This window comes from Letharia columbiana, assembly GCF_014066305.1.
Source record: "Letharia columbiana isolate WasteWater2 chromosome Unknown Sc0000016_s0, whole genome shotgun sequence".
Taxonomy (NCBI): domain Eukaryota; kingdom Fungi; phylum Ascomycota; class Lecanoromycetes; order Lecanorales; family Parmeliaceae; genus Letharia; species Letharia columbiana.
In genome coordinates this window covers 543184-569979 of record NW_023501056.1, presented here as the reverse complement: position 1 = coordinate 569979, position 26796 = coordinate 543184, and the positions used below count along the sequence as shown (strand labels likewise).

Below are 26796 nucleotides of genomic sequence, written 5' to 3'. Positions count from 1 at the left end.
GCAACACATTGAAACGAGCAGTCACCAAGTTGCAGCAACTTTGTAACTTTCTGACCTCCGCGTCGGAGAAGCTTGGCTTTCTTCCATGTATGGGACGAATGATTGAAGATCCTACCGAAAGTTCTTTACTTCGACAAATTCTCATTTTTTCCCTTCTGGAACCGAAAGGCAGCTTAGGCAAGCTGTCCAGATAAGTTGCGGTCGAGGGCACCAAGAACTTTGCCTTCTCGTGTTGGTTTTGGGCATCGAACCAAGAGCATTTGTTCTTCATGGTCGGGAATGGCATTGAGAAGGGCCTTGGGAAGGGCGTTGAATGGCTTAGAAACTTTTTGGCTGATGTTCCTTTGATTGAAGTTTGAGGATTTGTACCCGGTTCGTCTGCCACCTTTCCTAAGACTGTCCCATCAAGAGTCACTGTTGGGCGTCAAAAACCGCTGTTTCTCAAGTCGATTCTTGGCGTTGGGTGGATTTGTACATTTTTCGACTGCCACTTTTCCTGAGTTAACGGCTTGCCTGGCTGTAGATTCCTAGCGCCTTGGCACTGAGGGCTTCCCCTTCTGCCTCGGTCCAACATCCCCGCAACTCTCCACCCTCCCCGCATCGACTGAAATGTCGTCCGACGAGGACCACCAGCTCCTCAACGCCCTCAAGAACCCCAGCATGACATCAGTCTCCAAAACTCGTCTCCAAGCCCTTAGCGAACAGCTCGTCGTCAAGCCCGCCGACCCTGGCACATTCGAGGACATACCCAGAATACGCCGCATAGCGGGAGACTCTGCCGGAGCGTATGGCCCCCCTCCCTGCCCTTCCTCCTCGCCAATTGATGATTGAGGGACAAAAGCTGATCTAGACGTGGATGGGCAGGAGAGTTAAGGACAAAGTCGTTATCATAACCGGCACCAACTCCCCCCTCGGCATCGGCCGCGCCTCCGCCCACCAATTCGCCCACAATGGGGCCCGCGCCATCTACATATGCGATTTTAGCGACCAACACCTCTCCGTGCACGTCCGAGAACTACAATCGTTGTATCCGACGGTCGAAGTGCACGCGCGGCAATTCGACGCCGGGGACGAAGCCGCCGTAGCAGCCGTCGTGGACGAATGCCTCTCTCGATACGGACGGCTGGACATATACTTCGCGAACGCGGGCGTCGTCGGGACGAACAAGCATTTTGGCGAAGTGGGAGGGGAGGAGTTCATGAAGACGATGCGGACGAATGTGCTGAGCGTGTTCGTGGCGATCAAGTACGCGGCGGCGGCTATGATGCGGACGACGACGTCGGAGGAGGGGGAGGGGGAGGGGGAGGGGGGAAAGAAGAAGTTCCCGTGCGGGAGTATCATCGCCACGAGTTCGGTGGCCGGGTTGAGGAGCAATGCCGGCTCGACGGACTATTCGGCCTCCAAGGCTGCCGTCAGGAGCTTGGTGCAGACGACGGCGTATCAGCTGAGCGGGACGGGGATCCGAGTCAACGCGATTATGCCGGGGTTGATCGAGACGGGCATGACGGCGCCGCTGTTCACGATGGCGAGAGCGAGAGGGACGGAGGGCAAGGTGGGACAGTTGAATCCGTTGAGGAGGGGAGCGGTTGCGGATGAGGTGGCCAGGGTGGCGCTGTTTCTGGGCAGTGACGAGGCGAGTTATGTTAATGGGCAGGGGTGGGCGGTGGATGGCGGGTTGAGTGCCGGTCATCCCGTTGTGCCTGGGAAGTTGGCGTAAGGGTGATGATATGGAGGGATTCTCTTCGAGCTGGAGAAGGCGGTTTGAGGGGTGGGGTTGAGCGTCGGAGGCCGTGGAGGAATGGCGACATGGCGCTGAGGATAGGGTTGAGGAGCTGGGCATAGGGACAACAGGCTGTCTACGAGAATGAAGTCGGTGTACCCAAGTGAGGAGGTGAGTCCCGAGAAAGAATGTCGGGGAACGGCACAGGCAAAAAGGTATATAATAGACTCAGATTCAAATCGTTCGTATTCTGAATACTCAAAGGTCATGAACCTTGACGGGGTATCTCTGCGGCAAATGAAGCAACAACAGCACGAGAGTGGTTGGGTCGTCCAGCATTACAGCGAGCCCGCGATCCCTTTCAAATCCTTCCCCAAGACTTCTAGCAGACGACCCTGATCCACCTCGCCATCCTCTAGATCATGTGCCTTTCTCTCTTCAAATCTCCCATCAAATCCACCAACGGAGGTTTTCTCGCCTGCTATTTCTTCGATCGACTCCTTCTTCGCCGAAGCAAAGAAATCCTCTTCACTCACCAATCCCTCAGGCAATCTGCCATCCGGCTGGCTGCGCAATACATATATTGTTGGGAACTCGAGTACAAGTCTGTTGGTCAGTGAGGTTGCTAGTTTGGCGTCCGGGGGAAGTGGTATTACGACTGGATGTCGTGAGGGTAGAGATGGATGGTGTAGGTAGAAGTTGAAATCCACCTTCGGCGCTGGTTCTGTCACCGGCGAAGCGTCGGACGACGCAGGTATAGATGCTGAGTTTTTGATGGCTCCTGAATCGCCAGTGTCTTCGGCAACAGCCATATTCGGGTTCTCTCCCTCAGCGTTGCGGTTCACACGAGCTTCATCCTCCTCACGTTTTCGCTTACCCACAGGAGCCATCGTAGTGGACCCACTTGGTTGTTCTCCTACAGTAGAGTCATGGGCTGGTACGCTCGATGATACGAATGTAGCCGACGCTGCCGAGTCTTTGTATTTATGATCAGGTTTCCGTCTTTTTTTTGGGTGACTCCTGTCTAGATATCTGAGATGGTCGTCGTAAGCAGCAGATATGCTTTGCGTCTCCCACAGTTTATCCATTGTCTTGTTGCCGTCAGGGTGTACCCACTCCACGGTCCACTGAAGAGTACGATTCCTATCCGGCACTCGAGTCAGTACAGCCGTTCCGCAACACTGAACCCTCTTACTTTTTACTGCAGATCGTCGCATTCCGCTTGCTCCTCGTCATGCCCTTCGGTGCTTTCGCAACAACAACCCCACACCTCTCAATTGCAGCATTGAACTGTGTTTCTCCCTTCGCCGGTTGCTTACCCCTCCTCCTTTCCTCCTCCAGCATGAACCCCCTCGATATAGCATTCTTTTCAGCATGATCAAGTTCCCGCTCGATACTCGTAAGATAGTTGTAATCATGGTCGATCCCCTTTGGTGTTGCAAGGTCCGCCCGCTTCATGTACTTTGTCGGGTCCCTGACGCCGTTACATTGGGCCCATTGCTTGTGGCGTTTGATGCAGGGAAGGGAGCATGTGAGGGTGGAGCAGCGGGGACAGCGGTACTTGTGGGGGTGGACGTGGCTTGAAAAGGTGTATCGTCAGCGGAGGATGTCTTTTGCAAAAGTGAGAAGATTTACAGACCAGATGGTGCACAGGGAGCTCAAAAGTGGATCCGCCATGATCGCGCTGAAGGTTGGCTTTTTAATACATAGTCCTGGATTTGTTGCAGCGAGCGTGAATAGATCGTGTAGATTAAGGCTAACAGATGCCGGAACACCGGGTTTGTATGAATACAGATCAATATGTTATTGGAGTGGTCTGTCAAGTCACAAAAGTCTCTCACAAATGGATTATCGATAAGATTAACGTATAAATCGTGCGCGGGAGGCTTTTTTAGTTGGAAAGCTAGCTTTCTTCCTGTCGACAAGTTTTGAAAAGTACTGCCAAGATCTGAATCGAGAAAGCCAGCACGCGGGTAGCAAAAAAGCCCGTACACCCTAGCCCGCAAACGGCTAGGAGAAGCGAGGCTCTTCCACACTACGAAGCACTATATTGTGGTTGGCTGGGAGGAGCATATAACTCAGAAATTCATTAACGAGCGTGTAAATAGTATGCCTGAAAGGCTTCAGGCTATGATAGACGGTGACGGTCAAATGACAGGTTATTAATGGAGAAAAATGGAAGAATTCTGGTAAGGGGAAGGCGCTTATCTCCATATAGTTAGGGTGTACGGGCTCTTTTGCTACCCGCGTGGCTAGGTACCTATTCGGGAAGTAACTAAATTTCTTGGCTACGAACATCAAATTTTGTTAATAATCTCAACTTTATCTCCGTCTCTCTCCATTTCTTCTCTAAAAAGAATTCTGTCTCTACAAATTATGTCTCAGTTAACTCTTTTCAATTATGGTACCCCTTCTTCTGCTGCCATACGTACTGCGAATCGTCATCAAAAAAAGCGTCAACAACAGGAAAATAAGCATACCCTCTCGCAATTACGCTCCCAAAATCAGCTACAATTCCAGAGAAATCAACAAAATCCAGCCCTCTCGCAATTACGCTCCCAAAATCAGCTACAATTTCAGAGAAATCAACAGAATCCAGCCCTCTCGCAATTACACTCCCAAAATCAGCTACAATTCCAGAGAAATCAACAAAATCCATGGCAACGTCGAGATCCCACACTCTACAACATAACAATACGCTGTCAACCTCAGCCTGCAACACCTCATAGACCTCCTCAATACACATTCGAAGGCTTTAACAAATCATCTACTAGAATTCTCCCCAATCCTCCTCATCGATACGATAATCTCCAATTTCGCTGTCAAGATCCTACATAACGTTCAACCTTTGACGTATAGGATTTACATCGAGATCACAGTCTTCCCACTTAAAAAGATTACGAGAATCCTATTCGTATTCAACAAAAACAGCGAGATAAAGAGCTTCGGGATACGGTAGAACAGCTGGAAGAAGCTCGGATTTTCAACGAACGGAACACTGTTCTAAAGCTATATAACGATATTATCGATATCGTTACTACGAGTGAAGATAAGGACGACGAGGACGACGACTACGAGGATAAGGACGACGAGGACAAGGACGAGAACGAGAACGACGAGGATAAGGACGGGATACGTCACGGGCAGTTACTTGACGCTCTCGAGGACGTATACTCTTGGGTACAGAGCGAGTCTCGCTTGGCCTTCTTAGAACGATTGGCATTTAATCGTAACACACATATCTACTCGGCGATATCTACTGCAATTCGATACGGTGATCATGAGGCTGTAGAGAATCTCATATATTCTGAGATTGATCGACGATGTAATCTATTTCTTAGATATCGTTATGGGGAGGATCCGGAGATTCAATCAAATATAGTACCGTAAACATGTTTAATTATAGCGATATTCTCAGTGTTCCCACAATACTTAGCTAGCTTTTCACTACTGGGTAGCCCGCGCCCCAGCACATATTTTGACGGGGGACTATCGGAGGGGGACTGTCCGAAGATAAGTTGGTAACACTACCCCCTCCCCCCTCTCAATAGCCATGGCCCCCATGGCTGGTAGACCGGAGATGCACACCTATGCTGATCCTGACACTATAGTAACTGACAAAATCGTACCTCAAGGAATGGCAACTTATAAATTCATACCCCATTTTCTTGGTGAGGGGTACAAAAATGTAAGATGGGTTATGAATCTATATGAATTAGTAATTTGCCCGTATCATAAGGCTCCTTTACATATAAGATACGGTTCCAAACGAGGATCAGATGGACGCTTCGGCTATATGATAGTATCTTATATGTCAATTAATTCGGTACCTAACATTACTTTCATCGCCTCGTCATGGCTAAGCAGCGTTCTCCAGATGGGAGGCTGGTCTATCTCCACTGCTCATCAATCTTCAGCGGGGCAAACGCGCAAGTCCGAAAGGTAAAGAAGATCTCTCAGCTTCTTGAGAAGCATAAGGCATCTATCAAAATCCTCACAAAGGAGTTTACCTTGCCAGCCGTTGCTGCAATTGCGAAAGAGTTGCTAGAAGAGCAGATTTTCGAATCCTTACCCCGGGCAAAGCTCCGTTACCCAGAGTTGTTCCAGCCGTCAGAGACGCAAGAGGCCGAGAGAGCGGCCTCGGAGGCAGAAGTCATCCGGATCGAGGCCGAGGCAGCACAAGACATAGTGTTGACATCCGATGACGAGGGAGGAGACGAGTGCCCGGACTTTGAGCAAGGCGAACAGCAGGCTGAGCCTGAGGGAACATTAGAAGACAAAGTCGAGGCTGGGGACAATGTTCAAATCAACGCTGTCAGACTGTGGCAAGTATAAACGCTCGAGACAGGACAGTCACGTAGCTAATCTTCTTGACAGCCAACAATCGACAACCCAAGCACACCACGCGCTGTCTATCCCCAGGCTTCACCCTGTCTATTTGCCATTCAAAACGCAACATAGAATCCTAGTCCCAGTCCAATCTTTGCTTGAGGAATGCTGTCTGGATTTCGGCAACACTTGGGTTCCAGATTTGATGGAGGCGCGGAAATGGAAAGAAGCAGAGTCCATTGAACTCACCGAATGGACCAAGAGATTTTTGAGATACGCCAAATTTCTACCGCCATCCGCTATCAAAATGGTTCCCGGTAAAAGTATCGCTGAAGTGCTCTTCGGAACAAGTACTCTTCGTCACTCAGCTGTTCATCGCCTTCCAACTAGCGCAGCCGGAATTTTGAACATGCTCAGTGCAGCTATCACCTTTGCAGAAGCTCTTAATGACTCCCAACGAGCGGAGAAGGTAGTGGGACTCAAAACGCAGCTACAAGCTAGCATAGAGGAAATTGTGCAGCATCAAAATCTGCTCCAACGCAAGCTCACAGATCAATTTGAAGATATTGCGCGTCGGAGAGCTGAACTTGACGAGTTGGAAAGATCATCAATCGAGGAGATGCTGGCAGCGGACAAGAAGCAACGCACTGAGGTTGGCTCTGCCTTTGAAAGCTTCCTTGTTGGCTCCCAACAGGTCTTCAATCCTTGCAGCTGCAGTCATACATCCAGCCTTGATGGAGCGAAGGCGGACTCTAAGGCAGAAGAGAACAACGAGAGTAGCTGGATAGGTATGTTTCTATATGCTTTTTTCTTTCATATCAAGTCCCGCCTGTTCCTATATATATTGCTAACACTCCTCTAGAACACGAAATGAAACCCTTAGCCGGGATAAATGAAGCACAAGCTTACGACCAAAGTCCACTCTGCGAAGTGACACCTCGTCAAGGCGAAAAGTCGGAGCACGATGACCGACCTCCTTGTCATGATAACAGTGGTGGTAATGTCGAAGGAGAACTGGAAATCTCGGAATTGACTCTTTCAACTTTAAGGTCTAAGGGGCAAAAGAAAAAAGGGAAGAAGGCTGCAGCATCTGGCAGGGATATTCCTGCAGCTGAGCAAGCGCCTGTTTCTATGGATGAAGCTCCTGCTTCAGAAGAAGCGCCTCCCACCCCAGTACATGTCACTCACAATCTGGGATGCCGTGGAAATGGAGCTTGGAATTTCGTCGCAAGTAGTGGTGTTGCTGCAGAGCCGCATAATGTAGTAGAGGAAGCTATCCCCACCGAAGCTTCCTCCACAGATGAGCCTTACATTATTGCGCCTGAGGAAGATCCATTGGCGGAGGATATATTGCCTGCAGAAGAAGCCTTCTCCGAAAAGGACCAAATTGGAAAGGGAAAAGTTGCTCCCCAGGTGACGCTGGAAGCTTCACAAGCCGAGCCAATCACCGAAGGCTTCGATAGCGCAAAGGAACACACGCTCGACCAACATGACAGAATTCCAAACGACTTAGAGGATCCCTATGAACCAACGCCAAAGCCTGATATCGCTCCAAGGCATAGTGCTCTAGCTGAGAATGCTGAGTTCCTTGTACCGCCTCCAAGGCCTGCTCTTTGTGCCGTGCGCGCTAAATCTAATCATCACTCACCTCTTCCCTCGGCGCCGGCGTCTACAGCGACTTCCGTCCTTGAGACTGCAGCCCCAGAGGCGCCAACGGGAGATGGCCATACCATCACGCTCGAAATTCTTAACGGCAGCAGGGTCCTCAGAGCTATCGTCTTTATTAGAGCTTGCACCCGGACGGCAATATTGAACGAAGCAAGAGCATACTACGTGAAATGGGCACAAGATGATCAAGTTCTTGGGACACAGCTGGCACAAGGATGTGATCTGGCCTTGATATCGTTAAACATGTACGGGTACGACATGGACTTGTCGACATACAAGATTGAAAACCTGTCCTCTCTACTTGGGGCTGTTGAGAAAACGAGTGTTCCGAGATTTACGCTCCGGATCTCTGAGAATTGAAAGGCATTAAGTCGAGCTGTTCTCCTAATCTTTGTAATCCGAGAATAGGCTCTGCATTCATGACAAGGGAAAGTTTTCGATTTTATGACGCATACCGTTACGATGGGCGCAAATCCATGCAAAATAGATATAATAAGGGCCTAAAACAAGTCGTCGTTACCACGTTGGTTTCCTCATTGTACGGTTCGATAAACAGTCTCATGGAAAAATCTTATCGTTAAGTTTGCACGTAGCCAGGCGCGATTAAGAGCAGTATTCTGGGATAAGCTGACTGACTATGATTTGAGTCATGAAAATGAAAGATGACTTGTGCTGTCAGAGGTAAAGTTATACGTCCACATGCAGAATCTGTAAACGGAAGAACAATAACAGAATTGGAAGCGTTAGGTTTAACCTGGCCTGTGGGGAAAAAGGTGGTTCGATGGATACGTCGAAATTTAATCTTATCTATTAACTCTCTAATATCGCATTATCAATCCGGCTGACTCAGCAAATCTTCCCTCGTCCCGCGCCCAGACCGTTACCCACTCGCGGGTATCTACGGTTGAAAACGAAATCACGAGATGGATCGGAAGAGACGAGAACGAACTTCGAGACCACGGTTCACAGATACCATACAGCACAAGTGCTCCGTAAAACATGCTGTACGACATGCTATTTGACCATTGACCGCACAGCAAGCGTCCACCCCTCCCCTCTACCCCAAGCACATAAACCTCACAACCCATCCACCCCACCCCCCCCCGCCCCCGCACAAAAAACCTGATCGTAAAAGAATCCACCGACAGGATCCACGCCCAACCCCAACCCCCACCCCCGCAACCGCCCCATGGATCACCGGCCGGAACCCCACCGCCTCGAGCGAACCGTGGACCCTCGCACGGGATCGTGCGGCGGCGGAACGACGCCTTCTCGGTCAGGCTGTGATGCTCGGCGGCGGGGAGAGCGGCGATGGGGGTCAGGCCTTTGGATTCGCGGAAGGTTATTTGGGCGGGGTGGGGGGGGGGGAAGGTTAGGGAGACGGAGGTGGAGGGAGGGGTTGAGGGGAGCGAGGGGGGCGTTGAGGGATGTTGCGCCGGGAGCTGGGGCGTTGGGTGTCGTGTTTGGGGGGGAGGGGGGGGAGGATGTTACGTATGGGAGAGGAGGCGGTCTGCTGGGGAAGTAATTGCAGTATGCGCTAACGGGCAATTGGCATGGTGGCCTGTGCGGATGGATTTCAGGCTGTGGAGCCGATCGATTGGTAGCTCAGAGCTGCTTCTTGAAGATGAGTACGAAGCTGTGCCACACGGTTTTGAAACATCAACGTTTCAAGCGCAGCCTGGTTCTCCACTTCTATGTACAGACAGAAATGTCAGGGGGAAAAAGGATCTCGACTGGAGTCGAGGGAAACAGTTCGCTCCGGAACGCCTGATGTCCTTCAAGACCTCAATGGCATCCTAGGTGAGAATCACAGAGTGCAATGCTGGTGCGAATGCTTCTGCAATCGGCCGTCAATTCAATATTGCTATCCTCCGCCGACTACCGGGCTTAGTGGCGACAGCGCGTGGTTCTTTGGCCGAACCATGACTTGCCGGGATAGAACACTAGTGAGTACTGCAACCGGCCCCAACCGCGATACAGATCGTCAAAGTTGATCGTGTATCGGTACGTCGTGATTTCCCCATCGGCTCCACCGATCCGGAAAACCGGAACCCTCCTGTAGTTGCGCCGCTCGTAAAGATCTCCAATCTTCCAGAGCAAGCCGGGGTAGTCGTGGGAAGTATAAGTGACGGTGGCTTGATCGGAGAGCTTCTCGTGGATTTGGTCCATGTGTCGCATGTCGAGGCTCGAGCACTTGGTGACGTAGCTAATGTTCAGATGGCGGATGTTCTTCCGACCGAAATGACCGATGTTCTGGAGCCATAGTAGAATGGCGAGGAAGCAACCGCCGTGTTCAACGGCAAGCTCGAAGTGGTGGTACCCGTAGAAGATCATGAGGCCTTCGGCACGTGTCTGCTCACAGGCACGGAAGAGGCTGGAATTGACCATCAAGCCCTCGAATCTGCTGAAGCCTTCAAGACCCTCTGTGTGTCCTTTGCCTGGCTGCTTGGAGCCTGACAAATCGAGCACCTCTTGTGAAGCGACTAATTTATAGATCTCATTGCGGATCTCAGCTGGGAGTTTCTGGAAAGGAAACGGACTATTGGCTAATCAGCAGCCGCCTTGAATCTGCAAGTTAAACCTGCTGAGCGGTATACTCACTGATGAAGGTCGTGCGCAATTAGGCGCGAAGTCATCTTTGCTTTTGTGCCAGAGTAAGGGAGGCGGCGGAGAAGGAGCAAATGCTTGAGCTCAGCATTTTTTTGCATCGTATAGTCATCTCCATGGACCCAAGGCATCTTGGACTGGAACGGCGAATCTAGTCAAGAACGTGATCCGTTCTCTGAAGGGATGCTCACGGATTGTGAAGTTGTCCTTGAACCCACAACAAGGCAGAGTTGGACAAAGGGTCTCGTCCACAGAAGATGGCAGCAACGAGGAAGGCGAGATGGGTGTCTTGAGGTGTTTTCAAGGCCTGAAGGTAGCTTGAGCACGTAGAAGAGTGAATGCGAACTGAACCGTGAACGGTGAAGTATGAGCGTTGACAAGTGACCATTGAAGAGTGAACGCTGAACAGTATGAAATGGAATTCAACCAAGTGTGAATGAGTTATTTGATTTGGGGTGTCAAACTGCGTGGGCTAACACCGAAGAGTGATATGAGATATCAAAATAACCCAAAGACAGCGAAGAGGGGTGAATGACTTGCGCGGGCTTGTACGTGGTATGGCGTCTACAGATAGTAACCGATGATGGGTTCATGGAAGTGATGAGACAGAAGAAGACTCGAAGTTCACGTGTGTTTGAGGATGTTCTGATGTTGTTCTTTTGGCTTCATCGTCATAATAGACTGATGACAAGAGAGTATGTCGAAAATCCAACACAAGTAGACAGGGCATGCACCAAATGTAGTAGAGCTCACAAGAATACTTCCAAGGATGTTGCTCTCCGTTCAGCTCACTTGCAATGCAGGGCAGCATAGAGCACGATGACCGGATATTTCATTGTGGTAGACGAGTAGCAGAGAATAAGAGCCTTAGGCTCATCTCATTCTCAGGAGCGAGAGGTTTGACCGTCGGTTTCATACTTCATTGAGGCTCGGGGGTAGGCAGCGAATTGGAAATATGTAGCTTGTCTGACAGCATCACGGTCAGTATCCCAAGGTGACTCAAGCACCACGACCAGTTGAGCCAATAGACCCTCAAAATGAGATTGGGCGATGGCCACATACTTCCCACGTTCAATGTATTGAATGAACGCGGGCGAAGCTAATCCTGGCCGCTGGCTGCTTCATTTTCTCCCCCAAGTCATGGGTATCAAGCCCCTCACAGATTGGCTGTTGATTGAGAAAAGCTCATCTTCTCCTTATCTTCGACCTGTAATGCAGGACGTGGTAAGTGCCCCTACCGCTGCCATTTGGCTGGTAAGCGTGACCCCACTTATCGCCCAGGCTACAAGAGCACACGTGAATGTCGTGGCCACAAGAGATACCAGAGTTTTAAGTGGTTTCCACGTGTGTATCCCTTAACACGTTTGAGCCCGCGCAAACGTTGCTGGAACGGGCAAAGACAGAAGGTTGTTGGCGCAATTGCCAAGTTGATCAAAGTGAAAGGTCGGATGAGTGAAAAGTCCAGCCTGTTCGGATTACAGTTCAGAGGCAGCCCCTTATCCTCGCACCCTCGATGCTCGGAATTTGTGACGAAGAAAATGAACAAATGGGCCGAAGGTTTTGGGTTGGTCTTGTTCCCGGCAGAAGCCTTCCCCGCTGCATGGGGCCGTTTCAGCTGCGTCCATCAACCCGGGAGGCTGGCACAAATGATCAACTATCATTACTGGTGCCAAGCCACAGAAGATCCATGTTGGATGATGATCGACCTCAAGCTTTATTATGGTATGCTGATGAAGCCTTCAGTTGCAGTCGCGATCAAAGGATAGTGGAAAGAGAAGGGCTTGGCGAAAAAGTAGCTTACGCTAGACAGGGTACAAGTACTAGAACCGGTCAAAACAAATGACGGATTTCGCGTTTCGCACCTAAATCGAGGTATTTCATGTAGTGGTTTCAACCACAACCAAGGATTCCACGTATACAAGATTCCCTACATAAGTTGTTTCATATCTGAAGATTAATTCTATCTATTCACAATATTATCAAAAACTTATTCAATTGTATAATTGATTGAGTAAGAGGGCGTGTTGAGCTAAAGTGGTTTTTACGCGCCAAATTTGACGATTTTCGCGTTTTGTTCTCTTAGTCTTACTTATCCTCCACATAAACAGCGTAAATCTGATTAAAATATATAAAGTCCGCGTATGAAATTATGTAATATATTAATAGCTGTTATGTGTAAAAATTTTAGATAGGTTTATTACCTAGGTAATCGCATAGCGTAAGCTATAAAACGTCGAGTTTTGGTGGAAAACCCGAAATCCGTCACTTGTTTTGACCACTTCGAGTACGTGTAGTAATGAATAATGATCATGGCTCCTTCATTAAACGTACCAGAGACTCCGTCGAGTCCGTCTTCTCTTTAACTTCCAAGTTCCACGATTAACTTCCGACAATGCATATCTAATTATCTATACTCTACTCCGTACAGGTACTTGACTTTACTATCTGGGAATCATCCCACCGCCCCTGACTTCGGCAGTGAATTTACAATCCTTGCAAGTGCAGTATCACATCCCCTTAAGCCCCACGTAACGGGTTAGCAAGCCTAAGGGAACGTGCAGAAGCCGGTGATGCCGCTGCAGAGCTAATGTCTTATTGGGTCATCCCTCTAACTTTGACCTCCATAGCATCCCTGCCCTGAGCCTGACTCGGCGTTCTTCTACAAAAGAGCCTTTCACCAATTCAAACCAGCGAGGGGAAGCAGCTTCCCGTCACCACGATGCCCCTGTCCGTTTGGACGACGACGTGGAGGAGTCCATCCTTCCTCTTCTCCCACCTTTTTCCTTTTTTCCATAAGACCTTCACGCAGAATTGTTATTCCACCTGCACGACGGTTTTCCATTGCAAATCTTGACAGCTGCACCAGCGATCAATCGTGCCGCTGACCAGCTCCCTGGGAATCTGTGCCTCTGGTACCTGCATTTCCCGCGCTTGAGGTCAAACAAGCGACAGCTGGATAAACATCTTTGATGCCGCACGGACAAAAGAATCTGCCAATCTGTGTGCATTGCCTAACAAGATCATCGTGCAATATCTACAGGTTCAATTGAAGTATTGGCGGTAAACTTCTAACAGTGGGCTTGCATTGAGGCGCTCCAATCCTTGCCAGAGCCTAGTCCACAATTCTTCAACATGGGCCCTTCACTCAGAGACACCTTCTCCCCACGTCCCCGAACTCGGAACGGAGACCGAGAGAGACCTACTACCCGCGATCATGGCGAACACTCTCTTATGATCCCAAGTCGAACCTCCTCCCTCCACTCCCGTATCACACAACCCATACCCTCGACGCTCAACATCAAGCCGAATCAGCGGAACCCCAAGACTCTTACTCATGCATATATGGTATGTGGAGTGGGACGAGAACCATCGCAATGGGTCAAGGCGCCGCCCCCAGCTCAGGGAAGGATTGGACACATGAAGGGTGCCGTTGGCCAATTCTGGCTTCCAGAGATTTTGGGTAGCAGTCCGAGATTGGAGCAGGACAATGAGATCGCACGCGCTCTATACGCTGCTATGAGGGTGAGCTACGGCATCCGCGGTGAACTTGCTGCGGGACAGGGGAACTGACATGGATAGGCTTGCTTCCCCCACGACGTTGAAATTTGCACCGGGCGAAGTCAACCACACTGTGTACACCACTCCTTCGTACTACAACAAGATTCATCACATACCCTCTATGGCATTGCACTGAGAGTGTGGTCGAAAGCAGACGAAAAGCGCGCCGACACAATCCGTGACCTGCGAAGAAAGACTGAACCGGACTACTATGAGTCTTCGGACGAGACATACTGGATCCCATACTGTTTGAGCTTCCTGTCCAGATACCCTCTATACGACCTGCTAGGGGACTACCTACGAGGAATGTGGATTCACTGGAACAAGGCTACCAACCTGTTCCATGCCGAGGAGGTTTCGCGCATACTCAGCTTCCCAGCACCACGACTGAATGACCTTGTGAGAATAGATATGAAAGACTACGCTCTGTGCTACCAGTTCCCCTCCTCGCCCACTGGCTTTCAGAACTTCGGCATGTGGCCCCTGTTTACTTGCCTTTCCATTCCCAATATCGTCGGCGTCATTGAGGCTGCAGTATCCGCGACCCGCAGGATTATCTTCGTCAGCCACTACCCAGCAATGCTCACTGTCGCAACCGAGACTATACGCCACTGCATTCGAGTCTACGAGTGGAGTGGCTTATACGTGCCAGTCGTCCATGCACGCCATGCGAAAGAGCTCGTGCAAGAGCCAGGACCATATATGCTCGGTATTACAGCCGAATGTCGAAGCCTCTTCACAGCGCCCTCGGACGCTCTGGTCATTGACCTGGACCGCAACTATGTCATGACCTCAGCACCTCCCACTGTCTTGACGTCGGGCCAGAGAGCCAAGATGATTTCCCGTTTGACGAACGCTCTAAGCGGCGATGTTGCCCCTGCTGGTGTTCCCACGCACTTGCGATCGGCTTACGGCGGTGGCAAGCTCATTCCAGCTGGTCAGATTATAGTTATGAGGGGAGAAGTGGAGAGTGTGGAAAATCCGCCTTGGTGGAATCAAGATAGCGTTATGGGAGTTATGGATCATGTCTGCGAGAAGCTGGTGAGTTGAAAAGCGAGCTACGAAAGAAAAGATGGTATACTAATGGACCGTTGCAGGGTCGTAATTCTGGCATGAAAGCTATCTTCGGTACTTCGGTAAAGAAGCCATTGATGACGAAGGTCTCAATGCGCCACCTCAATGAGATTGTCCGGGAACGCAACCAATACTCTAGAGACGCTATGGAAGCGTGGCAGGACTTTATCAACCTCAAGGGTAGAATGGATGGCGAGCTTACCAAAGTCACAAAGAGAAACAACTTCCTTGTGGATGAGCTTGAAAGCTGGAAGCAACAGGTACCCGTGTCTCTTGAAAAAGATTCGCGACTATGTATTAACGGTATTGGCAGTTCCTCAAATTCCAAGCTTTCGCCGAACAACTCACCAAAGAGACACAAGAGCTCAAAGTCAAGATCGAGACTCATAAGCGCGAGAATCGTCGCCTCACATCGCTCATTGAGCAACAGAAAGATGACGCCACTCGCCTCACCCAGCGCCTCAACGGTACGGAGAAGCAACGCGACGATGCTCTCGAAGCACTTGTCCTCCAGCAAGACATCGCTGAAGAGCTCGAGCGAGAACGTAAGCGCAACAAGAAGGAGCTCTCCGCTCTCCAGCACACAAACACGACCATTCTCCGCCAACGCGACGAGTCCCGACGTGTGGTTCTGCACCTCCGCAGTCTTATCGATGGGCAGACTCACCACATGGAGCACATCGTGCGCTCTCTCAACGACACTCCCGAACTCAGCAACTACCTCCAAGAAGGTTACGAAGACATACCAGAGGACGTGGAAGACCACGAATCCGTCACAAGCAGCGAGGCCGTCCAACGGGATCCAAATCTGCTTAATGAGGCCCGCCGTTCAGTCTCTCGGACAAGCACCAACGACGGCACCAAGATCGCCGACGAGAAAGTCACTCCAGAGATGGAATCCCGTTTCTTCTCCCCACTTACCAGCAATACACGTGGGAACCGTCTCAGCATGTCTGACGTTGCTGATCGTCATCTTCGAGACAAGACTGATGCCATTGCCTACATCATCCGCAATATCAGTGACCAATGTGCTGCTGCTGTTGAAGGTCTCCACCTCGCGCATAATGCTGAGAATGAAGATGGCGAACCCATCGAGCCCGAACTCCAGTCCAGCACCAGCAACATGGGGCACAAGCACACCCAATCCGATGGCGACATAAGTATGCACACCGACGTCAGCCTACTTGGCGCCAACGACGACTCCGCGGACCATGACAGCGGCCACGGCGAATCCCCCGGTTTTCTAACCCCAAATAATGAAAACGGCCGCAGCCGAAGCCGAACCTCCAGCATCCCTCCAACACCCGATCTCATTGGTGGCCATGAGCCCAGGAGTAGCACAAGTATGAGCGGATACAGCAACAGTACCGCACAAACTGGGCCGGGAAGGGATAGCATGCAACCATATTTACAAGAAAAGAATTACGGAGTCAAGATCCTCGATGCTGATGACCCCGTGCATGACAGTGGCGCAGATGTTGGACAGAATGAAACCACCAAGAAGAGAGTGAGCGACTTGAGACCTGTGACCGCTAGGATAGTGCCTGCGTGAACTATGAATGTTTGAGATAACCGGGATATCATGGCGTTCTTTGTCGTATCTTCTACTGTTCGATTCCATGGAGATCTGAATGCTTGCCTAGGAGTTTGTTTTCGATATGAGTACATCCGACTGCCAATCTGTGTTTTCTAGCCTCTGTCTTGTCTATACCTCTTTGCAAGGTTCTTGTATTTAGCTGCTATCAAAAAGTATTCGAACTCACTGCCGGGTGGGGTTAAAAAAAATTTTTTTCCCCAACCCCCCCTAACCCCCCCCAAAGTTTTGAAAGACTTTTTTCCCCAACCCTCGGGTATTTCCACACAAGATTCTTACAGCACTGGTGCGTGCGACTCTCTCATACGTGACTGTGCCGTCATTCCAAACAAGCTCGAATCCGCTACTCTGGACCGGTGGAAGGTTTGCTTGGAATACAATCCCGACACTGCTAGCTTCACACGCGCACTAATGCGTTTCATTCCTTTTCAAATGCAGCTGCGTTTATATGCTGTATATCCTATGCTCGCAAAGTATCTGTGTATAAGAAAGGAACTATGCAACAACGCAGAGATATAGGTACACAAGCCTCTTCAAAAGTACACAAGCCCCATCGAAAGATTCTCGCTGGGTAAAAAACCCAGGGTAGCATAAGACCTGGGCAAACTCCGGCAAAGCGACCGACTGAGATCGGGCAGAGTCAAACATCCGTGGACGCCGGATCCGTCTCCGTGAAGACCTTGTACAGCCTCTTGCTGATCGCGGGGCCGATTTTGCGGTCAGTGAGGGCGCCGTTCCGATTCGCTGATTTCTATTCGGCGGCATCATCTCGGTCAGCCTTCCACGACACATCGAGGCCCGTCGGTGTTCAAAGGAGTGAATGGAAAAAAGACTTGCCTGCAAGTCCTCCAGCACGAGGGGACCGTGTTTCCGAAACGCCTTGACCAGGGCGAGCACGCTTGGATACTCGGACGCGATGCCGTAAGCGATGGGGGGCGTGACGCGGACGACTTCCTGGAGCATCTTGACGAAAGTGTCGTCTTTGTCCTCGCCGGTTTTGACCTGGCCGGATTCCATGCAGAAGGAGGTTTCGAGGTTCATTCTTTGGCTTCTGTTTGGTGGGTGTCAGTGAGGGTTGCTTGGGGAGATGAGGAAGGGGGAATGGGAAGGAGGGAGGGAGGGAGGACATGCCGGTAGGGTATGGTAGAGATATGTTGCGTGAAATTCGCAACCCACTCTGCCGTCTCGAGGGAAGTCATCGTATGATGCACCAAGCACCCGTTCATGACCTGCAGTCGTAAAAGAGCGTCCTCGATCGTGTCCTCGTCCACAATCTCCACTGGGGCTTTCTTGCGTTTGGGATGATTTCCTGCGGGAGCCTCGGCGGCTTGAGCCTGGCTGAGAACTTTTGCTTGGTATGCTCGATTCTCTGCCGTGCGATTCTTCCGCATCCAGATCTGTAGGCCCTCGATCAGGTAGATTGGTATGCAATCGTCATAGGCGCTCTTCAACTTCGCAACGTGCGTCTCGACATCTTGTTCTTCGTGTTGCACCATAGCCAATGCCACAAACTCTTTTGCAGACATTATACACATGACGTGCTTCTCATTCTCGATCTGCATATGCCCCAATGGCTCCCAGTATTCCAACTCAGGGTTCCATCTCGCTTTCAATTTTCGCCTCCATCTAATCACATTGGGTATCGGGCTCTGGTACAAAGTCGCATCTACACCGAGGTTCTTGAGAAACTGTCGAATCTGGATGTCTACACTCTGGCCGTCTATCGATGCCGGTAGATTCACGATCATCTCCGGTGTCGAGTCTTTCTTGTCCAGCTTTGACTTGTTGACTTCGGCAAGGTCTGCCGCTATACCCTTTTCTTTCGCTTTCTCCTCCTTCTCGAGTCGCTTCTTCTCCTTGTCCTCTTCTTTCTCTTTCTCCTTCTGCTCCTTCTTTGTCTCTTTCTCTCTCTCTTTCTCACGCGCCCTAGCAGCTTTCTCTTCATCTGTGAGCTTAGGTTTTTTCAACGTTTTAGCGGGCTTCGTCTGGGTTCCTTTTCCATCCTCTGGTCCCGTTGATTTCCGGTCATCTGCCGAGCTTTTTGCTCGGGCCTTGCCCTTACCAACTATATCACCCAAAGGCTTGCGGATATTGGAAGGCTTCCGGCGTGGAGGAGACTGGGATAGGGTCGCAAGCAACGCTGTAGTCCGTTCAGAGAGTGCTGAAGCAGCATTGGTGGCGCGCAGAGAAGCGGAGAGTATGTCGTCCGGGAGACTGTCATCCGAATCGTCGCCGCCATGCGCTGACAAGGCGTCGATTGCCGTCCTTTTTGCACGAGAAGCCGTTGTCTCGGCGTGGGCTGAGGATGTGAAAATAATAGGATCAGATCCCTCGATCCCCTGCCAACCGTACTCGTCCTCTACTTTGCTCTTAAAACCGCTCTGAGTTGTTATTATTGGCATTCTTGATTTGGGTAGCTTCGAAAGTGGTTGGACGTTATCTTCGTCGGCAAGCGGTGGACTTAATTTCCTTCTCTTAGACGCACTCTCTGCCCAGCCATCATTGAGGTGCGCGGTGGTGTCGAAGTCGTCAGATAGATAGAAGAAGTCGTCCTTGGCCGCGATGGTCTTTGCGATCGGTTTTGTAAGGCTTGGAGCGCGCAACGGCGCCTCGTCTTCAGAGCTGAGGAGATCGATGACTTCTCCGAAAGCCATTATGAGGCGTGCTTTAAGTGTGATTGCAAACTTCTGGGTGCATTCTCCGGGCGGGGAGAGTGAAAGACAAGCCGCAATTACGCTCTACTTGTCTGTTCACCTTGGTTGCTTCCTCGTCATTCTGTCCTCAGTCACTCGAAGCTAGACGCCCTACAGTAAGCCCTACAGCACTCTTCGATCGCGCGTGAGCAACAAGCAGAAGAAGCAAGAGCAACAAATGAAACAAAAATGAAACAGATCAGCTTCGCCGACAACGGGAGTAAAGCTGCAAAGAGAGCAACTACTTTAATTATAGTCGTCCGGACGAAGAAGCGCGTCAAACGCGCATTCTCTTGGCAGGAGAAGAAGACATAAAATCTGCCCTAAGCTCAGTCGGAGCTCTCCCAGGGCTGCCCGCTTTAGCCGGGAAGATACCGTACCCTAAGTACCCTACCAGAGTGATCAGTACAGGCTTGTGCTAGTCGTTATCACTATCAGCAGCCTTATGTGCAGGCTACAGCCGCTTGGTTACGGCGGACGACGGCGACACTACGACAAAACCAAAACCAATTTTTTTCTTTAATTTTTTTTTTCTTCCCGCGACTTTGAGAAAATATTTGAAGAGATTTTCTAAAGAAATATTTTAGAGAAATATTTTAGAGGATTCTTTATGGGTTATTTAAGGGGATTTAAGAGATTATTCAAGGGTATACTTTTCGAGATACTCGAGAAGGGTATTTTAGAGAGCACTTAGAGGGTTACTCGAGGGGTTTCTTAAAGATTTACTCGAGAAATCACTCAAAAAAAAAAAAAAAAAAAAAAAAAATTCGCGGGAAGTTCCGCGGAAAGTCCCGTAATTTTTTTTTTTTTTTTTTTTTGGGTGCGAAGAACTTCATAAAATATCCGTCGTAAGTACCCGGAAGAGTACCCGGAAGAGTACCCGAGAGAGTACCCCGGAGAGTACCTCGAAGAGTACCCGAAAGAACACCCCGGAGAGTACCCCGGAGAGTACCTCGAAGAGTATCCCGGAGAGTACCCGGAGAGTAGCCCCTAAAGAGTGCCTCAAAAAGTACCTCCGAAGAATTGAGAATATTCTAAAGAGAATATTTTGAAGAGAGTTACTAGAAATCGCGAAGAAAAAACGAAAAGAGAATTCTTTTTTGGTTTTGTCGTAGTGTCAGCCGTCGTCCGCCGTATTGGTGCACTTGGCGACAGCGTAATACCAAAGTACAATCACGCAGAGAAAGTTCGGTTGCGAACCTACTTTATATCTAGGCGTATAAGGGCTCAAGCCCACGAATCGACCATGATACGCCTACTAGACGCAACCACTCACTCCGTCGCCTCTTACCTCGATCCACCCTCTTACGCCATTATCTCCCATGTCTGGCTCTTCCCCGAAATTATCCACACCGACATTATCGACCCATCCGTCCCGCTCTCCACATTCACCAACCCTTCTCACCCCAAACGCATCAGTGCCGCAAAAATCCTTAACTCATGTAATACCCTCGTCCGTCTCTACAACGGCAGAGTCAAGCACCTCTGGCTTGACACAATATGTATTGATAAGAGGGACCTAACAGAACTGTCGACAGCGATAAATACAATGTACAAATGGTATAAGTATGCGGAGGTCTGTTTCGTGTATTTAGCGGATTATCCCTCCCCTTCCGTCAGCGACTTCACGCACTCCAAATGGTTTACGAGAGGCTGGACACTGCAGGAACTCATCGCCCCCAAGTCCGTCCTCTTCTTCGACGCATCCTGGAATCGGATTGGCGATAGAGATACTTTGAAATCCGACCTCACGGCACGGACGAGCATCCCGGCGGAGTTCCTGCTCGGGAGCAGGAACGTGGGATGGGCGAGTGTGAGCTGCCGGATGTCGTGGGCCGCGGGAAGGACAGTGACTGTTGAGGAGGATATTGCGTATTGTCTGCTCGGTCTTTTTGGCGTCAACATGCCGCTGCTATATGGAGAGGGGGCGGAGAGGGCGTTTCGAAGGTTGCAGGAGGAGATTATGCGGTATAGTGATGATCATTCATTGTTCGCGTGGAAGAGCCAAAATGCGGGTTCATTTATTCGTGGACCGCGTGGGGTCGATGTATTATCATCGGACTCAGGGTTGTTGGCAGCCTCACCCGATTACTTCGCCAGCACCAGAGAATTCAAGCACGCGCCAAGTCGGGAGAACAACCGCCCCTTTGCGGTAACGAACAAGGGAATCTACATTGATCTCTATCTCCAGTGGTATGGGCATGAGGGACTGTATGTGGCGAGTATAGAGTGTAAGCATGGGCCGGGTCACTATTTGGGTATTTTTCTTAAATGTATTGATGAGGAGACGCAGCAGTTTTGGAGAGCGAGGCCTGAGGAGTTGGTTAGAGTGGTGGCCTCGGGGAGAGGGCAGTTGAGGGGGATTTATGTTAAGCCCCCGGACGATCTCTCTTTCAGCAGGATAGCATGAATACTGAGCTGTGCTTTGTTGGGATGGAAGGCATCCGACTGCTGAGCTCTGCAGGCAACATTTGCCTGGATACGAACGCCAATCAACATACCTAGCTCAAACGTGCCACCGGAACTACGACACAGTTCATGGGGCGCGCTGACCTTTCATGATCTTTTGTAGTCCACATGTTGCTTCAAGAACTAAAAGGTCCGTCTTATCTTCCAACCACTTTTTCAGGGCCTCTCCATGTCGATTCATGCTTCCGCCGTATATTGCGACGGCACATACGCCGCATTTCCCGGCCTCTGGTCATGCTGTAGGACCGCCAATTTCCACCTACACCCACTACACCGATGCTCGGTATCATACCCCATCTTCATACAGTCCGGTATCAGACCGCATATACCAAGCAGCAGGGCGCTGCGCATCGCATACGAAAACCTTAGCTGCCTAGTCGTCATCAACGACAACCCATCATCAGCGAACATCCACATGAGACACGAAGATCAATCTCCAGGAGTAAGTGTGATTAGATACGTACCGAGTTGTTTCGCTGGCAACGCGGTTGACGATTGTCTCCCTCCGCTCCCGACAGTTGGGGCAGTCGACGAAGTCGGGCTCAAACCCCAACCCATCCGTCGGCCTCACAAGACCCGCATTGCCGACTACGCGCATGGGCGGCGGGGAGGTGTATGCCATGTCCGTGTTAGCGGGTGGCTTGGTGGAAGGAGCGTTGCCGCCGCCGACTTCGCGGAGTTCGGTTGGCGCTGGCATTGTCGTGGTTCTTGATGCATTGGTACTGTACAGTTGGCCTTGGCCCTGGACCTGCCCGACCTGGTACGCGAGGGCTTTGTCTGGCATGATGTAGTGGTGGTTGTGCGTTGCGAGAAGGGATGAGAATGGACGTAGGCGGATTTAATCAGCTCAACGCGGTTGGAGCTATCATGGGGGTGGACGAGGAATATGCCGTTGCCGCGGATGCAACATATTCTTCAAGCTCGAGCACGGGTCAGATGGATTGTGCTCAGCCACTTGTTTGGGGCGAGGAAGAAATGGGCATGCATGATGATGTACTGTACGGTACAGTAGAGGTGGGGCATTGCTGTTTTACCACCGCGAGGGGTGTGGAGGCTCCTGTGGCGGGGAGGGTGTACGCGTAAGGCTGTGGGGGTGGCATCTAGTGACGTTTTTGTTCGCCGCATGCCTGACAGCTGGCCTTTGTAACTGTTGACTTGCGATCTAGTGGTCTTAATGTGTCGTTCGTTCGCTTTCTCTCGATCTCTTCTCAATATCTCCTAGTCTGTTCCGCCAGATGTAGCACTATTGAGAAGGTTCTAGATAAGAGGATTTCCAACCAAATGCCATGGAACTAGAGACCGAAGACTTCTAGTTGTTTTAGGTATGGTAGATGTTGTTCGTGCTTACGGAGTACCTACTTACCACAAGGTACCTAGGTAAGATCTTACCTTATAGATAGCCCCTCTGCTAAGGGATTCTGGGACTAGTGTCTGCTGACGAGCAGCTAGCCGGGCATGGAAGCCTGTTCAAAGGGAATCGCAGTCAAGCATCTAGATTCTGTTTTGTACTAACACATCTTCCCTACAAGCGAAAAATATCATTCAATTGGCTACTGGCCATCAAACAAAAGATGAGTGAGATGAGAGAAGAGCTCGAAGAGGCTGAGATAGAGAATTATGAGCAGAGACCTTTTATTCCTCATGATGCTCTCAAAGATCTGTTACCAGAAAGCAAGATAGCAACCCTCATCAGCGCTCTGGCCGGAAGGGGAGTGCTTGAGGTCTATCAACAGCGTGAAATCATCAACGCAATCCTCGACAATGGGTTGCGATTATTCGCGACGCTGTTGTCTTTGTCTCGACCAGAATTGATCCTGAAATTCATTGAGACTGATCATTTCGCCCAAAGTCAGCTGGATTCGAGATTGCCTCTTTCCCATCACTCCCTGGGATTGATCCTTCGGGATGAGAAGCTGAGTGCTAGATTTTACAAGCACCAATGGAAATTTTTGGCACCTTTCTTTCGCGCAGATCAATCGCACCGCGAACTCGAAGACAACGTGATTCTGCCTTTCATTGACTGTAAACGATTAGGGGAGGGTGGCTTTGGTGAAGTTCACCAAATGACCATGGTAGCCTCATATCAAGGTCTAGTGCCAGAGGTGAAAGGCCAGGTACAAGTGTCTTGATCCTCCCTTGCGCTCATCTGTTAACTGAATCTCGTCATTGAAGGTCAAGATTATTCGAAAACAGATCAAGCCTAAGCGCGGCGCCGAGAAAGACTTTCAAAAAGAACAACACATTCTTTCTTTGTTGCGTTGCTTGCAGCATCCCAACATCATACAGCTTCTGACCGCGTATACAATTCATCAGACGCACAACTTCCTATTTCCCCTGGCTGATGGAGACTTAAAAGACTTTCTCTGCCAGCAGCGTCGACCTCCCGGCTTCGAGACCGACAACAATGTCCTTCAAGCTTTGTATGAGCTTGCGTCGGCCATTGAGGCAGTTCACGATTACTTTTCGAATACCTTCAATGTACGCAAGATAGGCTGTCACTATGATCTCAAGCCTGACAACATCTTATACCGCTCCGGCAAGTTCATACTTTCGGACTTTGGTCTCTCACAGCTGAGTGACGAGAATGAAGGGTCCAAATCTTTATACAGGAACGGGGGAGGCGAATACTGGGCTCCTGAATGTGTTTCAATTCACGACGACTTCAAGAAACTCCATGTTGGTCGGTCGAGTGACATGTGGTCGTTTGGTTGCATATTGTCTGAACTATTGACTTATCTACAAGACGGGCCCACCGGCGTTCTAAACTTTTCCAAAGGAAGAGAGATTACGCTCGCAGGATACTGGACTTGTAAGTCGTTTCATGGTGGCGATAAGCCACATGAGGGAGTGTCTCAATGGCTTTCGAGACTGGGTGGTCGGCACAAGATCACAGACGCTCAAAAAAGCCTAAACTTGCTAATACAAGACCTGTTACAACAAGAGCCAACGGCGCGGCCAAAAGCTCAGGATATCACCCTGGGCTTGTTCTATATTGCCCAAAACGAAGTCTATCAAAGTGTCGACGTGCAGTTTCGGCCCCTCCTTGCAAAGTCTGAGCTCGAGATAGATATAGAATATGAACGGTTTCGAATCTGGGGTGAAGTTGATGGCTATCAAGATCTTGCTCAGAATGGTCAGTTGTATGGCCGGAAGGAACCACGGAATTTTGGGGATCTGCAGCTAGTTCGAAGATACCTCGCCAGATTATCTCAAGAGGTGGAAAATGTTGCTAGAGTTCTTCAAGGTGGCGGCCGAAGACCGTACAGGGTTCTCTATCATCTTCAAAAAGTCGTCGACGAATTGTGGGATATGCAACCCTCCCTGATCCGACAAAGCATGGCTAATTCTCTGGAAAACCGCATTCTGAATACTGAAGATAGAGCTCGGCTGAAATCCATAGAGACTGCCTTTCCCGGACCAGACGCACATACATCGAAGGAACTCTCAATAGGGGACCATGCCCCGCGGGCAGTGACGTACAGACGCATCGGTCTGTTGGCGGCTATGAAGCAAATCGCTTCGGCCCTTGAAGATCGAATACAGTCATCAGCGAATATGCTTATCGACGAGAGACAAATCAGCAAGCCTCTGAAACCCTTTCACTGGCACAACACTGGCATACTGCGTACTGCCGACGGTTCAGAAAAACCAATTCTTATCGAATGGTTAGAATACGGCGGTGAATGGGCCGAGCGCATGGAAGAGTTGATACAACGAATTCAGGACATTGCGTCGTTTCGTGCACCATCGTCCACGAGACTCGCCTTCTCTGTACTGATCTGTGCTGGCTACTATCATGACTTGGCGAAGCATGCCTTTGGTATAGTTTATTACTTTCCGCCTCCGCAGCCGACCTCTCCATTATCTTCTCAAGACGTGGAGAAGCCCATAAGCTTACGAGACATCCTTTCGACGGTGAGATCGAGGAAACAGCGGCCGTCTCTGGATCAAGTCTTTGACGCAGCACTGAGCCTAATCAATATGGTGCTGACCATGCACAAAGCGAGCTGGCTTCACAAGAACATTTCTTCCTACAACATCATTTTCTTTCCAGATCGAGCTAAACCGATCGCAGAGGCCATGACTTCACCTCACTTCATCGGCTTCAGCTATAGCCGTTTGAACTTGGAAAATGCCTTCACCCAAGGCCCTAACCAGCAACTCGAGTATCAGCATCCCGATTACCTTCGCGGACCAAATCGGTTTTGTCAGGAGTACGAATATTACAGCGTTGGACTCGTCCTGTTAGAGTTGGGCTTTTGGGCTCCTCTAGAAACAATCTCCAAAGGCATCGTAGGCAGTCCCTCCGAGATGCTACAAGCATTGGTGAAGACACATGTACCAGTGCTAAAGACCTACATGGGAAGAGCATATGGGGATGCAGTGGCAGCGTGTCTGAGCAGTGATTTTGGAGACAGCTCCAACCCAACTCAAGTGCGAGAGACCTTCGAACAAAAGGTTTTGCTCAAGGTGGAGAATCGAAGTCACTGATGCTCAAAATGTAGACTTTGTTCGCTCTTAGTTCTTCGCCTTCTATAGCCATCTGATTGCTTTTTGCGCCCTGTTTAAACTTGATGCAGCCCACTGGACTGCTACCAAAGCGCGCTGCCTTGCCTCGAAACATAGGCACAGATCATCCTGACACGGTCGTTTTTATATGTTTCCTCAATGAAACCAAACCGTCCTGCCTTGCCTCGAAACATAAGCCCAGATCATCCTGACACGGTCGTTTTTATACGTTTCCTCAATGAAACCAAACCGTATAAAACATAGTAAGAAGAGACATGGGGGAATAAAGCAACAGACAACATGATAAAAAAAACACAAAAAAAATCAAAATACTAAGTACTTAAATATAAAAATATAAAAGTAACGAATAAAATATATATATATAATTTAAAAATTTAAAAAAAAAACAAAAAATAAATATAAGATGAATAAACAAGAAATATATATATAATAAAAAGGTTAAACTAATATACATATAAACTACAAAAAAAAGTGTAGAATTAAAAACATAAAAATAAGAAAGAAAGTATTAAAAGAATTCTTAATATTAATAGTGAGAATTATAAAAAAATCTA

At 49.7% G+C, this 26796-nt stretch overlaps 12 protein-coding genes across 12 annotated transcripts; 8 read left to right on the top strand and 4 right to left on the bottom strand.

Annotated features, from left to right (window-relative positions):
* Nucleotides 1-609: 609 nt before the first annotated feature.
* HO173_005778 (uncharacterized protein) lies at nt 610-1717 on the top strand (the record flags this gene model as incomplete). Its single annotated transcript, XM_037307692.1, has 2 exons — nt 610-785; nt 865-1717. The coding sequence occupies 2 exons, from the start codon at nt 610-612 to the stop codon at nt 1715-1717; spliced, it is 1029 nt and encodes a 342-aa protein (XP_037165501.1).
* A 341-nt stretch (nt 1718-2058) lies between these two features.
* Nucleotides 2059-3397, bottom strand: HO173_005777 (uncharacterized protein; the record flags this gene model as incomplete). The annotated part of the gene is made up of 3 exons (XM_037307691.1): nt 2059-2863; nt 2916-3299; nt 3360-3397. The coding sequence occupies 3 exons, from the start codon at nt 3395-3397 to the stop codon at nt 2059-2061; spliced, it is 1227 nt and encodes a 408-aa protein (XP_037165500.1).
* Nucleotides 3398-4121: 724 nt separating this feature from the next.
* Nucleotides 4122-4412, top strand: HO173_005776 (uncharacterized protein; the record flags this gene model as incomplete). The annotated part of the gene is made up of 1 exon (XM_037307690.1): nt 4122-4412. One exon carries the CDS (start codon nt 4122-4124, stop codon nt 4410-4412), a length of 291 nt encoding a protein of 96 aa, XP_037165499.1.
* Nucleotides 4413-5575: 1163 nt separating this feature from the next.
* Nucleotides 5576-6055, top strand: HO173_005775 (uncharacterized protein; the record flags this gene model as incomplete). The annotated part of the gene is made up of 1 exon (XM_037307689.1): nt 5576-6055. One exon carries the CDS (start codon nt 5576-5578, stop codon nt 6053-6055), a length of 480 nt encoding a protein of 159 aa, XP_037165498.1.
* A 199-nt stretch (nt 6056-6254) lies between these two features.
* On the top strand, nt 6255-8077 carry HO173_005774 (uncharacterized protein; the record flags this gene model as incomplete). The annotated part of the gene is made up of 2 exons (XM_037307688.1): nt 6255-6837; nt 6912-8077. The coding sequence occupies 2 exons, from the start codon at nt 6255-6257 to the stop codon at nt 8075-8077; spliced, it is 1749 nt and encodes a 582-aa protein (XP_037165497.1).
* A 1527-nt stretch (nt 8078-9604) lies between these two features.
* HO173_005773 (uncharacterized protein) lies at nt 9605-10455 on the bottom strand (the record flags this gene model as incomplete). Its single annotated transcript, XM_037307687.1, has 2 exons — nt 9605-10256; nt 10319-10455. 2 exons carry the CDS (start codon nt 10453-10455, stop codon nt 9605-9607), a joined length of 789 nt encoding a protein of 262 aa, XP_037165496.1.
* A 1009-nt stretch (nt 10456-11464) lies between these two features.
* Nucleotides 11465-12090, top strand: HO173_005772 (uncharacterized protein; the record flags this gene model as incomplete). The annotated part of the gene is made up of 2 exons (XM_037307686.1): nt 11465-11548; nt 11614-12090. 2 exons carry the CDS (start codon nt 11465-11467, stop codon nt 12088-12090), a joined length of 561 nt encoding a protein of 186 aa, XP_037165495.1.
* A 1366-nt stretch (nt 12091-13456) lies between these two features.
* HO173_005771 (uncharacterized protein) lies at nt 13457-16508 on the top strand (the record flags this gene model as incomplete). Its single annotated transcript, XM_037307685.1, has 4 exons — nt 13457-13846; nt 13904-14923; nt 14980-15216; nt 15270-16508. 4 exons carry the CDS (start codon nt 13457-13459, stop codon nt 16506-16508), a joined length of 2886 nt encoding a protein of 961 aa, XP_037165494.1.
* Nucleotides 16509-17190: 682 nt separating this feature from the next.
* HO173_005770 (uncharacterized protein) lies at nt 17191-19204 on the bottom strand (the record flags this gene model as incomplete). Its single annotated transcript, XM_037307684.1, has 3 exons — nt 17191-17301; nt 17388-17601; nt 17682-19204. The coding sequence occupies 3 exons, from the start codon at nt 19202-19204 to the stop codon at nt 17191-17193; spliced, it is 1848 nt and encodes a 615-aa protein (XP_037165493.1).
* A 1285-nt stretch (nt 19205-20489) lies between these two features.
* On the top strand, nt 20490-21653 carry HO173_005769 (uncharacterized protein; the record flags this gene model as incomplete). Its single annotated transcript, XM_037307683.1, has 1 exon — nt 20490-21653. The coding sequence occupies one exon, from the start codon at nt 20490-20492 to the stop codon at nt 21651-21653; it is 1164 nt and encodes a 387-aa protein (XP_037165492.1).
* A 236-nt stretch (nt 21654-21889) lies between these two features.
* On the bottom strand, nt 21890-22496 carry HO173_005768 (uncharacterized protein; the record flags this gene model as incomplete). Its single annotated transcript, XM_037307682.1, has 2 exons — nt 21890-22085; nt 22177-22496. 2 exons carry the CDS (start codon nt 22494-22496, stop codon nt 21890-21892), a joined length of 516 nt encoding a protein of 171 aa, XP_037165491.1.
* A 787-nt stretch (nt 22497-23283) lies between these two features.
* Nucleotides 23284-26203, top strand: HO173_005767 (uncharacterized protein; the record flags this gene model as incomplete). Its single annotated transcript, XM_037307681.1, has 2 exons — nt 23284-23826; nt 23885-26203. The coding sequence occupies 2 exons, from the start codon at nt 23284-23286 to the stop codon at nt 26201-26203; spliced, it is 2862 nt and encodes a 953-aa protein (XP_037165490.1).
* Between the last annotated feature and the right edge of the window lie 593 nt (nt 26204-26796).